Source organism: Geospiza fortis, unplaced genomic scaffold (assembly GCF_000277835.1).
Source record: "Geospiza fortis unplaced genomic scaffold, GeoFor_1.0 scaffold54, whole genome shotgun sequence".
Classification (NCBI taxonomy): Eukaryota; Metazoa; Chordata; class Aves; order Passeriformes; family Thraupidae; genus Geospiza; species Geospiza fortis.
The window spans coordinates 5,850,438-5,864,691 of NW_005054301.1; the positions used below are offsets into that span (position 1 = coordinate 5,850,438).

Here is a 14,254-nt window from a genome sequence, read left to right on the forward strand (position 1 = left end):
GGGGGGGGAGAAGAAAAAAAAAAAACCACACTATCTTAATGTGCCTTTTAAAAGATAAAGGAAACCCCAAATCACAAATAAGACATACACACACCCACTGTGTGAATAGTGTAACAAAATGTACCACTCCAAATTCCATGAGGAAATAATGTAATACAAACAAATTTTTCTAAAACCACCTTTCTGTTACCCAGAGGCCATCTTGCTGACCACACTCCATGCTAAAGCACCTTCATTTTATGTACAGATTGAATTTGCAGTAACAACTGGCCAGGAGGGAAGAACTGGGGCTAACAGGCTGGGAAGTGTGAAATCTGTGTGTGCACCAAGGCTGATCTGGCCAAAGGCCTGTGACATTCCTTCTTTGCTCTCTGAGCTTACCGGCTTACAGGATATACATATGCATACACAGCACAAGTGTTCCAGTCTCCAGAAAACGTTCCAGACAAAGACCTGCCAAAGACATTCCTGGGAAACCTGACAAACTTGCAAATTCCTTTGTAGTGTCTCCAGCATATGCATCCATTTAACAATGAAAAAAGAAAACTCAAGTTAGTGCTGCTGCTCTGGATGGCTGAACTCCCCCCTCTTCCTTCTCCTGAAAAAGTCAGGCTTTCATTTAGACACTCTGCCTCAAAACTTCCAGTGGGAGTGATTTTTTACAAGGCACAATCCTGCCAAAAGTTTGATGATCAGGGTGTAATCTTTCCCATAACATGAGACCTAGCTACTCAGCCTGGCCTGTTTGGTGACTATCTGCAGATGTTGCTGCATCATAACAAAACCCTCTACTTCTATTCCCTGTGGAGCCTCAGAGCAGAAGGAGTTCAACATAAGCACTGCAGAAACTACAGTGATATTTTCACTTCCTACAAACTCTGCTGAGACCAACTGGTTACATTACCGATGCTGCTACAAATCAGTAGTAATAAAAGTAATTCCAGCTCCTGTGTGAAGAGCTTGAGTGAGGAGAAGATGGGGCCCTGCAGCAGTGCAGAAGTGTGTGAGAGGAAAGAAAAATACCCCTTAGAGGTAACGGCCTGCTTCTTCCTTCTCTTACTACGTACAGTAAGATGCCTTTTTTCTTTACACTTCCCTTTCTCTCCATCAGTGGGAGTGTAAAAACCAAAGAAGCTGTCACATAAGGAAACTGAAACTAAGATAAAGTGGGTTGAGTCAAACCAAGGGATTATCACCGGAAAAAACCCAAAACTCCTCGGCGGGGAAAACAGCCTCACTGAATTTCTGTAAGTATTTGCTGCACCCTAAATTTAGTGCTCTTGTTATGCTGTTCAGGTCTAGACAGGAAAGAGCTGATGCCCACTGGGACCTATACAGGGTGTTTTGGCAGACTGGCAGTTTGCTCTGTTGAGGACAAGGCAGGCAAGGGTACCATACTGTGTAACTAAAACAGTTAAATGAGGAGTGGTGTGGCTTCCAGTATTGCTGTAGCTGATGTTAAGATGAAGCTCACTATTTTGGGATTCCCATAGCACATACGGGGTCCCTCTGGGACACTGTAAAATGCCCCATTCAGTTCTTCCTCACTCCCTCTCCCTGGTCCTAAGGTTTAGTAAACTCACCTGCTTCCTTCTCATTTCCACCTTCTGTCTAACAGGAAACGTAGAATAGGACAAGTGCCCCATCCTCCACTGGATCTGTCAGTATGTTTGCAGGAATCCTGGCTGCTGGATCTTGGGCACTGACTGGTTGCATAGCACAAAAGGAGGCAGCTCTGTATAGCCCTTGCCTGGGTGGTCTGATGTTATCCCTGTGATTAAACTCCCCGGCTGCAAGAATTGGAGCTCTTCCTGATGATAGCTGGGACCTGAAATCTCTCACTCTCCCACACACACAGAGTCAGAGCTCCCATCAGGTTTCCCCTCCTTCTCTTCCTCCTCCTCTCGGTCAAGCTGGCCAATTCAACACATTCTTCAGCTCCCCAGCATTAATAACTATGAAGTACTACAGCCTGCTAGATATCAGCTCCAGCTCCCCCCCATCACTGGGCAGTGATAGGGACCTCACACAGATACAGCATTGCAGAAGAATTTTTACCTTACAGCATGCTTCAGAAAGAAGTAGCATGCTATTTACAAAGAAAAACACTCATACGCATCCAGGATCCAGCCACCTGGCTCTGGATGTATACACACGCTGTGTATTTTCATGTCCTCCCTGCAGAAAGTCATGCAATGCAAACACATGGAAATATTTTATGCTAAACACACATGAAATAAAGACTTCAGATTAAAGCTTGGTATAAAAGGAAAAGTAGATAAGCCTGGATAAGCCTTCATCCATCTGTCCATCAAGAAAGGCTAATGACTTACACTAGGTACAGGTAAAAAAACCCTCTTAGTTCAGCTGTGCAGAAACCACAAAGTACTCAGTAAGATCTCTACATCATAAAATCAAGGCAAGAAAGGCAATAAAGTTCCTCTCCAATGAAATAGGCTTGCTGAACTGTATCCCTCAGGTCTCCTTCCCCAACTCACTACCAACATACCTGCCTTGTTTCCCCAACAGTACTGTAACCATCTTAGGCTCATGTGAGCCAATGGGCATACTGAACAAGAACATTTCGGGAAACTGAAAAACTGTTTTACCATGCACCATTAACCACTACACTGCACACATTGACAAAGACATCATCACTCTGTAAAAATAATTAGCAAGCATCCAATTGACATAACTAGGGAAATCACCGATTTCAGATACTTTGTTCCTCACAAGTGTCTCAGAAACCCCCTTATCATAATGAAAATATTGACTCCAGTAAAGCAAAGTAACAAAGAAAATCCCATAAACATGGAAGCAGCACACAGCACATGCTCTTCAGTATAAAAGGTCAGTTCAGATCAATGGCCCAGCAAACTCACTGTCCTGACATATTTCAGAAGATGAAAACAATTTTGGTTTTCATGCATATAACAAATATCTTATTGATAAGGCAAATAATTTTTTATTTCTGTAAAACCTAGGAATCTATCATTTGCAAAATGCTCATTATTCTGTCTGATGAAACTGTGGCCTACTAATTTTTCAACCTTAATGGTATCCCATTTTGGGAAGTTTCAGAAGGTAAATAAATTCGGTGACAATAACTATTAACTTTTACTACAATTTTTTATGTCCATCTTAACAGCACTTGATGAAAGCTTGTCAAAAACCTTTCTGGAAGTTTGAATATTAACAAGATAAACTGAGTGCTGTTTTTCTCAGTTCAAAGAATTCTAATAGATAGTACATAAGAGATTACTCACTTTCTTATGGCCATTGGAGATCAGATACCTCCTTATTAGCCTACTCAGCCTCTGCCTTACCAGGTTGATGCTGGACCCTCAAAGGCACACTTACCATAGAGATCTCTGTTGCTTGCTCCCAGACACACTGGGTAGCTAATGAGAGGCACACTTTTCTATTTTTGGATGCTGTAGAGTAACTATAGTTAGATTGCACATACTGCAAAAATCAGGCAGTATCTGAAATATATAGTATGGATAGAGGTACCTAACTCCCACTGTTGTCATGATCTCAAAATGAGCTTTATTATTACACAAAAAATAGAAATAGTAGAAAAACACAACTTAATGACAGGCAAAGTGCTCCTACACACTTTGTATGACTGTCTGTGAGGACTGAAAACTGAGTACAACAGAACAAAACTGCACATCAGTAAAGCTTTACCTTCCTACATCTCCATCTCTCATATGTTAAGAATTGTATATGTCATGAGTATTAGTGTGAAGTTCCTACCTGATCTTCCAGAAGTGAATGGAAAGGACTGACAAAACAGAAAGCTAATGTAAACACAAAAATCTTGTTTTCTTCAGAGAACAGATCTTAAACATCTTTTTCAAAGTTCATCAGATACTTAAATTTTTCCCTTTGGACATTAGTATTTGATTAGTAAATAATGAAGTAGTATCAATAATATCATAAAAAAAACCCTCAATAATAAACTAATTTAATACAGAGGCAAGAAAACAAGAGTGTAAAACAGGAAACACAAAACAGGTGCTTTGGGCATGGGTAGAAAACTGAAGAACAGCAGGGACTGGAGAGGGACAGAGGTGGACTCCCAACCAGAATGACAACACCATTCCAAGCACAGCTGCTGAGGCTACATTCTTGGGAACCCCAGAGACCCACACTACTGTATGGACACCAGAAGCAATTCTCACATAAACAGGAAAGGAAAACAAGCTTCCCAGCTGCTCTTGGAAGGAGCTATGTATTCAGAGCACCCCAGCCTACAAGACACAGCTTGGTGCAACACAGGGAACCAATGCATTCAACTCTCACATAGAAGTTCTTGCCCTTGGGGGGAAAAAACCCAAAACACACAAACCAAAAACCACCACAAAAATACAGTCCACAGCAACACCAGTATTTTCAAGTCAATCTTTCATATACCCCCTCCAAATCAATGGTCCTAATCTTATCATGAAACATAATTAAATCCATATATCAAGTCCTTTTCATACCAGCCAGGTACTTTCCAGAAAGTAGACTAACTCCAAGTTTCTGGAATGGCTTTAAACAAATGTACTATTTTTATTATTAGATAAGTAATGTTCTAATCTTCGTGCCAATTTACTTAAGACTGCTTTTTAAAAAATACTATCATATTTCAAGTGGTTTAAAGTAGTTTTACAGAAGTGAAAAAGGGGAAAATAATTCAGAGTTTCCTGTCTAGAAATGTATAGGAAAGTAGTGCCCTGTTTAATTAAGTGATCCTGATATGATCCCTTTCTCTACTCTCCTCTCAGTTTTCCATCCCTTAATTCCCCTGTCCTAAAGCCATCAGTTTCATAACCCAGTACCCTCAAACACTCCCATCTCAAGCCTTTCCCTCTTTCATCTCATACCAATAGTCTTTGACTTGCCAGTTCTCTCCAGGTATTTACTAAATCCTCTCCCACATATTTCTCTGTCTCATCTGTCCTTGCCTTCCCCCTTCCTGGTTCAGGCCAAATCCTGTTCTGCCCAAATCTAAAACTATGTAGCACTCCCAGGTAGCTTCAACAGTACCTGTTGTTCTACAAATCTCTTTCCAAACTGCCAGCCTACTCAGCAAACTCCTGCACTTCTATTTACTCAATGCCCCTGCTTCCAATCTACATCCATGCCTAACAGTTCAAAGTCAGATATCCTGGTTCCAGGTCCCTCAACAATAAGCCCAAGCCCTGCTGTCCTACTATTGTGTTTTATTGTATGCTGATACCTCTACTGCCCTTGTTGTCTTGGCAGCCCTGTCTTCTCACAAAACCCCTGGGCCTTTCTTGCAAGACAGGATTTAAAATCCAGGCTGGATCAAAAAATAATCAGAATGACTCTTTAATGACTGACAGAAGAGCAAAATATGTCCATGTGAAAGAAAAAAAAAAAACACATAAGTAGTAACTGCATGCTTTAGTTATTATACACTGAGCCTTGCAGCTACATCTGAATCTTCCAAAACATCACTGTTTCAAGTGTGCTTAAAAATGATGGTCTCAGTTTAGAAATTGCTATGCGCCATAAATTCAGTACTGAAGAAACAGATTGCCTTAAAAACTGTTCTCAACTAAATCCAAATTTTCATACTAAGCCAACTTCAGATTCAGATTTCAACTTTCCAAAGGCATTATTTAAAAAACACAGCCAGAAAAATCACAGTAGAGAGCAGATGTCTAGAACTGAATGGACACAGGCTCAGGAAGGAAACTCTTTGTCAGACAGAATTCCAGTTCTAAACTTCTCATTGGCTTATGAATTCCTTTCTACAGTGATCATTTTCGTGATGACAGAAGATGACAAAGACAACCCATGTTTCTATATTTCTCTACTGAAACAAAGCCTGTGCAAACACTGCATAGTTGAATACAAAATATAGCAGAGTCAGAAAATCAGCAGTGCCTAGGAGCTGAGTGTCTGTTGTTTGCTTGTTGCAAAGCAAATTAGCACCATCATCTTCCTACTAGCCAACTCCCACCTCTTCTGTGGGAAAGTATCTTGGAAAAGCAATGCAGACACATTTACTGTAGCCAATACATTTCCAGGCTACCCATGCACTTCACAGACTTTCTCACTCCTAAGTATACCTACAGAGACTGACTGCTGGCTAAACAGGTTTCAGCTGCCACCAGAGTATGCTCCTTTGCCACCCAACACAGCTGTGCTGCTCAGGAAACTGCTCTGGCCTTCCCATACAGATCTTTCAGAACTCCCCTCTTAACTCCCCCTTTTATACTTCCTAATTTATCTAGGAGTAACTAGCCATGGTAGGAATACAGGAGTTTAAAAATAATTTCATTTTTGCAGCTACACAAATGGCTGCAAGAAGACATATTGTGTTCTCTAGACAGACCTAACAAACCACAACAGTTGAAGCAGAATGGGTAATGAATGATTTTAGGGAAAAAAGTCTATGAACTTATTTTTCAAAGTTCTTTTCTGGAAAGATTGAAATGAAATAGATACATTTCAATTTTTTTCCCCAAGTATTTGTTTAGATAGTAACTTTTGTCCAAGGAGGCAGTTTCCATCACATATTTAGCTTTCAACAAATCAGCATTTCCTGAATGAAAATGTTTCACTATCAAAGTTTTTGAACAGTTTTACTGACAACATTTCACCTAAAACCAGCTGAGAACCAGACTCATAGCTCTAAGTATTACTAGACAAACAAACAAGAACAAATTGTCTAAAAAGGATCTGGTCTTATTGCAAGAGCAGGCCTCAGCATCACCAGTACAGCCAGTGCTCACAGTCTCTCCTGAGTCCAGCAACAAGAAGGGACTTTATTATTTGACATATCTTTTAAAAAGTAAGGCCTATCTGCAAAGAAAAATCTATTCAGCTTCCCAAAGCTATAAATGTAGCCCACATTTTGAAATATATTTCCAATAGCACAACTAGTTATTCAAAATCTAAACATAATAAAATTGAAAGAAGCAAAGAGAAGCAAATACCAGCAGCTGTTGCAACTATTAAACATGCCTCAGAAAACTCAGAAAAATATAACCATTAAAACAGTAATTCCAAAATACAAGAATCAAGCTAAGACATTCAAATTGTTTGTCTCCAGCAAGTAAAGAGAAAAAAATTACTGTCCAAGGCAAAGTGCCTATGCTAGAAAATCTGCACTTGGCAGCTTAATTAACTGAGAAGTGCTCAACTTGAACACCTTAGATGAGTTCAACTGTAGCATATTATAAAGCAAAAAAATGTTTCTGTGTAGCCATTTAGGACATAATTCAACATGAAATATGAAACCAAGTGGAATGCTACCAGAACTCAATCATGTATCACCATGTTTGACAAAAGGATTATCATTCCCTATGCTAGTAAGTATTTCATTCTGTCTTTACAGTGTTATTGGAATATAGAATTTACATCAGAACCCATTCTGCAGACTTTCATTGCCAGCACTGTGATGACACACTGGAGGAACAAGGAAGCAAACTGCATGGAATCACAAATCTGAGAAGACTTTAGTTTATTGTCTAATAAGACAAAGCATGGATTCCATTTTTTGTAGCATTTTCTAATCCTCTGCCTTTTCTCCTATAAAATTACTTCAAGACACTCTTGTCAACTCGCAGAAAAATCAAAATTTTGGTGACTGTAAACACTTTGAAACAACAGGACAGAGATGAATTTTCAGGACATTTACTGCATGCAGTCTATCTCAGCCCAGCCCAGTGCTCACACAGAAGCCTGTAACAAACTTCTCCCTTGCACAGGGACTCTACTTCAGCGCTTACATACCTGCTGTGTAACGAGACTGACGTGGCTTGGTGGGGAATGCTGGCAGGCTGCTTGTTTTTCTGCCAGCTGCTGCAGTTCTGCTGCTGCGGGCCCATGACGTTTGGCCTGGGCAGGGTGTTCTGCATCCTTGTGCATCCTGGCTGAGCCCATGCACGGCCTGCTGGAGCTGCGATGGAGACCTACCAAACAAACATTGCAATGCGCTCCATGAGCAATATGTCAGACCCTCAGCCTGCTGATCAGACACACAAAAGCAGATAAGACACCAAGAAGAATATAGAATAGACCAATTCTGCATGGGTATTGCTGAAATGAACAATTAGCAATTCCAAACATGTATTCTGTTTATTACAATGTATCTAATGGCAACCAATTCCAGAGATGTTGGCAGCTGTTACTTAAGCTAAATCTGTAAAGTTTTTCCTTAAGAACAAATGGATCTCTTTAGTAAGTCTCGGGGCCGGCTGCTTGTTCTCTGCCCCCGAGGTGAGTTGGGTGGTCCAGGGAGCGACCCCAGGCTCTGAAGAATGAGACTGGACTCTTTGTTGTTCGGTCTTCAGGTTGTTTATTAAGTCTTATCTACAAAATTTTCTTCCTGGCAGACAGAGGTCTGACCAGCAAGGCAGCCACCTAAACCAATCCCCAAGTGCTAACATCACAGCAGAAGATGGAGGCCAAGAAGAAGAAGGAGAAAGGCTGGACACACCCAGTTCCCTCCATCTTGCCTCCTGAACCCCCATACCAAAAAACCCAAAATCTTCTTTTCCAGCCCGTGATAATTTCACTATTATTCTACATAAACTGTTGTGGCTTGCTGATCTTCATATAAGGTTGGTAATTTGCTCCACGGGTCATAATCAAAACCACAGGTGTCTTGGGCTCTGTGACAGGGTCTCTGAGACCCCTAGCAGGGGTCCTGGTGTCCTGGACAGCCAGAGGTGTGTCCTGGGTCCCGACAAGTAAGCTAACTCAGTTGGGAAGTAAGATGTATTCTAATACTTGAGGGGTTGTCAATATATATACAGCAACCCCAGCAAACATGTGCTGACCCTGACACACAACCTAGAACAAATAAATACCATCAAAATACCAAAAAAAAATAGTATTATCAGGATCACAGCTGTTAAGCCTGTGTGTGGTTCCCAAAAGTTTCCAGAGATTACAGTCAGCATGCAAATTCCTACAGTTTCTACTACACTTCAGGTTCTTTACACTCTAAAAGCTGCATTGCTTAAATGAGTACTATGACAGCATGATAGATCTCTAAATCTTGGTTTTGGGATACCCTTGGATATGGCAGTGCTAAAACACCCTAGAGAATGAGATATTGCAATGATTCATTCAGATCCTTCTTTTCTGGAGGTCTTGACACACCTTTAAGTATTCAACACTTATGAGGTTTCATTACAAGATTTCTCCGCTTGATAGGCAACCAGAGAACTAAGAACAGCACATAGATTGAGACAGGACTTCTGCTAATGAAAAGAACATTAAAGCCACTAAAGACAGATGAGATCAGTAACATAATAAAGAAAATATACTATACTTAATTTCATGGCTCTTTTTGAACAAGTTCAAAGGCTGAGTTCAAAGCACAAGGCTGAGGGGAGACCTTATCACTACAACTACCAGAAAAGAGGTATTTTTGAGGTAGGGGTCAGCCTCCTCTCCCAAATAACAAACAACAGGACAAGAGGAAGTGGCCTCAAGTTGTACCAGGAAGATTTAGACCGAATATTAGGAAAAATGTCTCCACCAAAAGGGTTGTCAAGCACTAGAATGGGCTGCTAGGTAGTGGTTGAGTCACAAATCATGAAGATACTTAAAAGACATGGAGTAAATGCAGGTCTTAGGGACTTGGTTAATGCTGGACTTGGTAGCATTAATTGACTTGGTGATCTGAAAGGTCTTTTTGAACCCAAATGATTCTATGATTGCCTGTTCATTTAGTCAATAAAAGGCCATCTGCCCAACAAGGGTTGCATCCTGTACTCCTGCTTTCTGTAAGAAATTTAGCACCATCCAACAAGACTCAGTTCTGGAAATGTAAAATTTCTACCTACTCCACAACATAAATTACAGAGTCTCTGTACTGAACTCGCAAGTTACTATGAATCCCAGAGCACTCACCTATTTTTGCAGAGGGTATTTGGGATAATCTCTGGCTGTAGATCTGAACAGCTCTCTGAAAAGATGAGAATGGGCCAATGGTGTAGCTACCAGAACGACGATGTAACCCTGCAAGGCTACAAGTCTCAGTGGACACTGAGTTTGTGAGGACAGAAGAGCTGTCAGGAGCTGTGCTCTGCAAGGAGTGCAGTGGGGGTGGGGACTGAATCAGTCTGGGACCAGCTGGAGGAGCTGGCAATGAAGGCTGACCAGACACCTTTGGATTTTCAGAGGCTGCAGGCTGAGATGGCATCCAAGAACTGGTACTTCTCTGCAATGTGGCACCAGGAACAGAGGAAGAAGCACCAGGAGGGCTGCACTGAGGTAATTTCACTTCAGCATTTAAGGAGAAGGTGAGTCCTTCTGGAACTATACAAAGATAATGAACATACTATAAGAGGAAAATCTGCTTTTTAGGTCCTTTGATAATATCAACACATCAAATGCCTACACTCAGACCCACTGAAGCCAAAATGACCTCATCCACCAGCAGAGACAAGAAGAGGCTCTACATGGTAAATACCTTCTTTCAAAGCCTGCCATATCTAGATCATCCCCCCCAGGGAGGGGCAGCTAACTCTTTCCCACTACCTACTCTACAGTATCTTCTCTTGTGTTTAAAAGTACAAACTGGGCATTTGGATCTCTGTTTGAACCCAAAGGTTCCAACCTTTCTTTAAAACAGTATATGCAGTCAATTTTTATTTTGATGATTATTTAAGTCAGTTCACTTACAGCTTGATTTAGCTTCTTTGGGTTTACAGCCTTTTAGCACTCCTTCTGTGGACAAATCTGCAACTGAACTTTTGGAGTGATCGCCTTTTATGTTCTTCACCATCTCAGGATGGTCTACAACAAAATCAAGGAGTTAGGAAGTAGAACATTGCAAATCACTAGAACAATGCTGCAAAATTTACCCTTGCTGTGATTGACTTTATTGCTAATACTTCCTGTAGACCACACAACTTCATTGATGACAATTATGCTGTCATGTATAGTAGTATGGACTACTAGATACATACAGCTAGCACACTCTTCCTTCCATAGAATGCCTAATTAGGCTCAAATATACAGTCTCTGCCCTCCAATGGATACACTCACTGCAGGCAGCAAAATTTAAGATCTTGATTTAATTCATCCCTTACTTTGATTTCAGGATTCTCTGTTCATTTCAATTCTTACTGCCTTCAGTTTGCACATTCTCATTTCAGTCATGAACTACCATATCTAGTTCCTTATAAATACCAGTCTAAGTTCAACCCATTTCACTTCAGGAAAAGAAGGCAGGAGTGAAGCTACTCTAGTCTTCACATAAGACTGAGCTAAAAAAGAAGGAAAAATACCCCAAAAATATATGTAACCTCAGAAAACCTGAGTAATATTGTGGAGAGGTTGTTCTCTTTTCATAGACATAAGTTAAACTAGATTTGTCTGGGCAACATCATCTCAGAACTACCTCCAAAACTTACCACCTTGGGGCTGCTTCTCTAACTGGTGACTGCTGTTGCTGTGTTTTGTGGTTGTGGATTTTGTTCCTAGGAAGACACTTGCTGATTTGTTTTTCTGTGTGTAAAAAGTCAGTACTTCCTCCAGGTCACTTTCACTGCAGTAAGGAGAGAAGAATGGATGTAGAGTGAGGACACTAAGCTTTTCTGCATTTGAGTAACAATTAAAGAAAATAAACAATAAGGACACTAAAGAGTGGAGTGGGGGAAAAAAGGGTGACACTAGACAAGCTAATCATTTGCTCAGTTCTACAGGGTAAGAGCAGAAGGAAGGCAACATGCTCTGGTTAAACCTGAGATTCCCACTAAAATACCATCATCTTATGCAGTAGGAAATTCCAGGCATTCAGGAGCCTTCCCAGGATAAATAAAGAGCAAGTGAATACTTCGAACACATCTGGGGAGATTAGCTCAACATGAGAGATTCCATTCACAGCTAAATTTGTCAATCTTCTGCAGGTGCTCTTTAGAATGAGCAGATATTTTCTCATGAGAGAATTCAGCTCAGTCTCTGTTTCATAGTCACCATTAGTAGTTTCTGTTCAGCAGTAGGGGGAGAAGAGGAAAGAAGGCAAAAGCTTGTTAATTAGCCAAAACTGCAGGACAACCAGAACAGTCAATATTTTTGGGAAACTCACAAAACTTGCATATGTTTCTCATTTTCCTTACAAGAACAAAGTGGGACAGCCTCAATATCCTAAACATCTATTGGTCCCAAACCAGTATCAGTTACTTGGCCATTCTTATTAGAGCTTGTGCAAGCTGTAGTTCTGGTTGTTTGGTATCTAACATGCTTTCCTTTTGCTTTATAGTGTTGCCTCAGCACCAGCAAGTAGCTGTATGGCATGGCAAACACCAAAGCAAGTAGTATAGTGCCATCAACACGACAAGAAAATGTAACACAGGAGTATAAAGTAGCAGAGCAGCAGTTAGAATCTTTCAAAATATCCTCTGAATATCACAATTGTAACTAGCATTAGCTAGGTTAAGCTTTGGTAAAAACCACATCTAAAGCTGATACACTGAAGTTTCCAGCATGCCCTGAAGATCCAAACTTCACTTCTATTCTGGGAGGAAAAGTGAAGAGGAAATACAAGAATGAGAAGTTTTATGTGGAAAAGTGCTTTAAGCTTTTAAATAAGTTTACCAGTATGTATGTGTTTTTACAATGCACTGAGGACATTCAGAATCAGTGGTCATAGCATACGTACAACTGAACACAATGACATCCATGTGATATCAAAGTTAGAGAGTCAATGAGACCATCTCAATTAAGAAGAAACATTTATTACCCATTTTCTCCACTGTTGCATTCACTGTACTGCAGAATGAACACCCGAAGTGGAAATCTATCCCCTTTGCTTGGCTCCAAATGACTTGCTCACTGATTTAAGTTTGAAGCACCATGCCAAGTAGTGTCAGATATCAGAGTTTTCAAACATACCTCATACTTCATAAGAAGCAGAAAGATCATCCCTAGAAATTGTCTGATCATTGGCAAACTATTAAAAATATATATATATATATATATATCACTCAAATAACCTAGCAAAAACCTCCAGCCCCAGCCTAGACTGTGCATCAGGCCATGATGGCATGGTAGCCAGTAATATCAAAACAGAAGAATTTGCAGTTTCGTTCCATGCAGCTATCTCTTAACATTTCTGTTGCAAAAAGGAAAATTACCTGCCTAGGACACAACAGATATTTCGTGGCCAGAGTGTTCAGAGACCCAAAAGCCTGGGCCCACATAGTATGCATTTCTAGCAAGAGCAGTAAACTACGGTGTATGGCAGCCAGACATCTTGACCTGAAGATTTTTCTGCAATCCTCTAAATCTGTTGCAGTAATGACTCCATCAATTATATTAGCAAAAGGTAAAACACTTGTTTTCACAAGAATGTACCAAGACAGACTGTAAACCACCTGAACTTACTTAGGACGCCCCAGCTACCACCCACTTCTAACCATTCACTATTAGTTCTATCCAAAGAGAAAAAGAAGGAACACTTTAATAAGCAGTCACACAAAAGAAGTGATCATAATCTTCACAGAAAAAAGAAGATGGACACTGAAAAGGCAGGTAAACTCTGTCCAGATATTGACAGGGGTTCTTGCCTATATAGGCATGTCATATATTGACCAAATAATGGAGTCAAGAGGAATTGCTTTTTGTCCTCAAGAATCAGAGATTTTGAAAACATAATTGTGGTTCACTGAATAATTTCAGACCTCTCCATAGTTAGATAGTTATAATACCATTGTTTTTCATACAATGCTACAGGCCCTAAGGAATACTCAACTATTTTCAAAATATCCTTCTTACCAGACTTTTTAAAGTTTAAAGCAGATAGAGTGCAGTGATAGAAAATGCTGCTTTTCCATTGTGAAAGCAACTGCTTGAACTGAACTGCCTTAGCAGGCCAAATAAGAGGCCTAACTCCCTTCCTTGCTCATCTCAGAAAACCCAGACCTGGAAAATTCCTGAAGAGAGGCAGCAAGCATGAGATTTGTTTCTGAGAGCAGAAACTTGAGTCAGAGCTGTAACAACTGTTCAACCACAGCAGCTCCAGATCATCTGAGCAGCAGTTCTAGTTTCATTCTCCTTCTGAAGTACTGCCTTATTTGGTCCAGCATCACAGGAGAGGAAACCATTAACTCACCAGCAGCAGTTTGAAATTTACACAGGCCAGGACAACCACTGCTGTCATTTGGGAAATTACTTAATAGTCAAAACATCTATTCTATGTTCTTCCCTATGCACCAGTTGCTGATGTTACAAGTGTTTGGTTGCTGGAAGAGACAAGAGAAGACAAGCTCTG

At 40.5% G+C, this 14,254-nt stretch overlaps 1 protein-coding gene across 6 annotated transcripts in view; it reads right to left on the reverse strand.

Annotated features, from left to right (window-relative positions):
* The window catches only part of TTLL5 (tubulin tyrosine ligase like 5), a 137,976-nt gene that overhangs the window by 71,619 nt on the left and 52,103 nt on the right, over positions 1-14,254 (reverse strand). For all 6 annotated transcript variants that reach the window (XR_004082624.1, XR_004082625.1, XM_031064178.1 and 3 more), the window contains exons 25-28: positions 11,397-11,530; positions 10,663-10,776; positions 9,889-10,296; positions 7,759-7,937 (exon numbers count right to left, since the gene is read on the reverse strand). Coding sequence is in view for 4 of the 6 variants with exons in the window: in XM_031064178.1 (XP_030920038.1) it covers positions 7,759-7,937; positions 9,889-10,296; positions 10,663-10,776; positions 11,397-11,530 (835 nt within the window). In the remaining 2 variants the exon portion in view is untranslated. The remainder of the gene's footprint in view (positions 1-7,758; positions 7,938-9,888; positions 10,297-10,662; positions 10,777-11,396; positions 11,531-14,254) is intronic.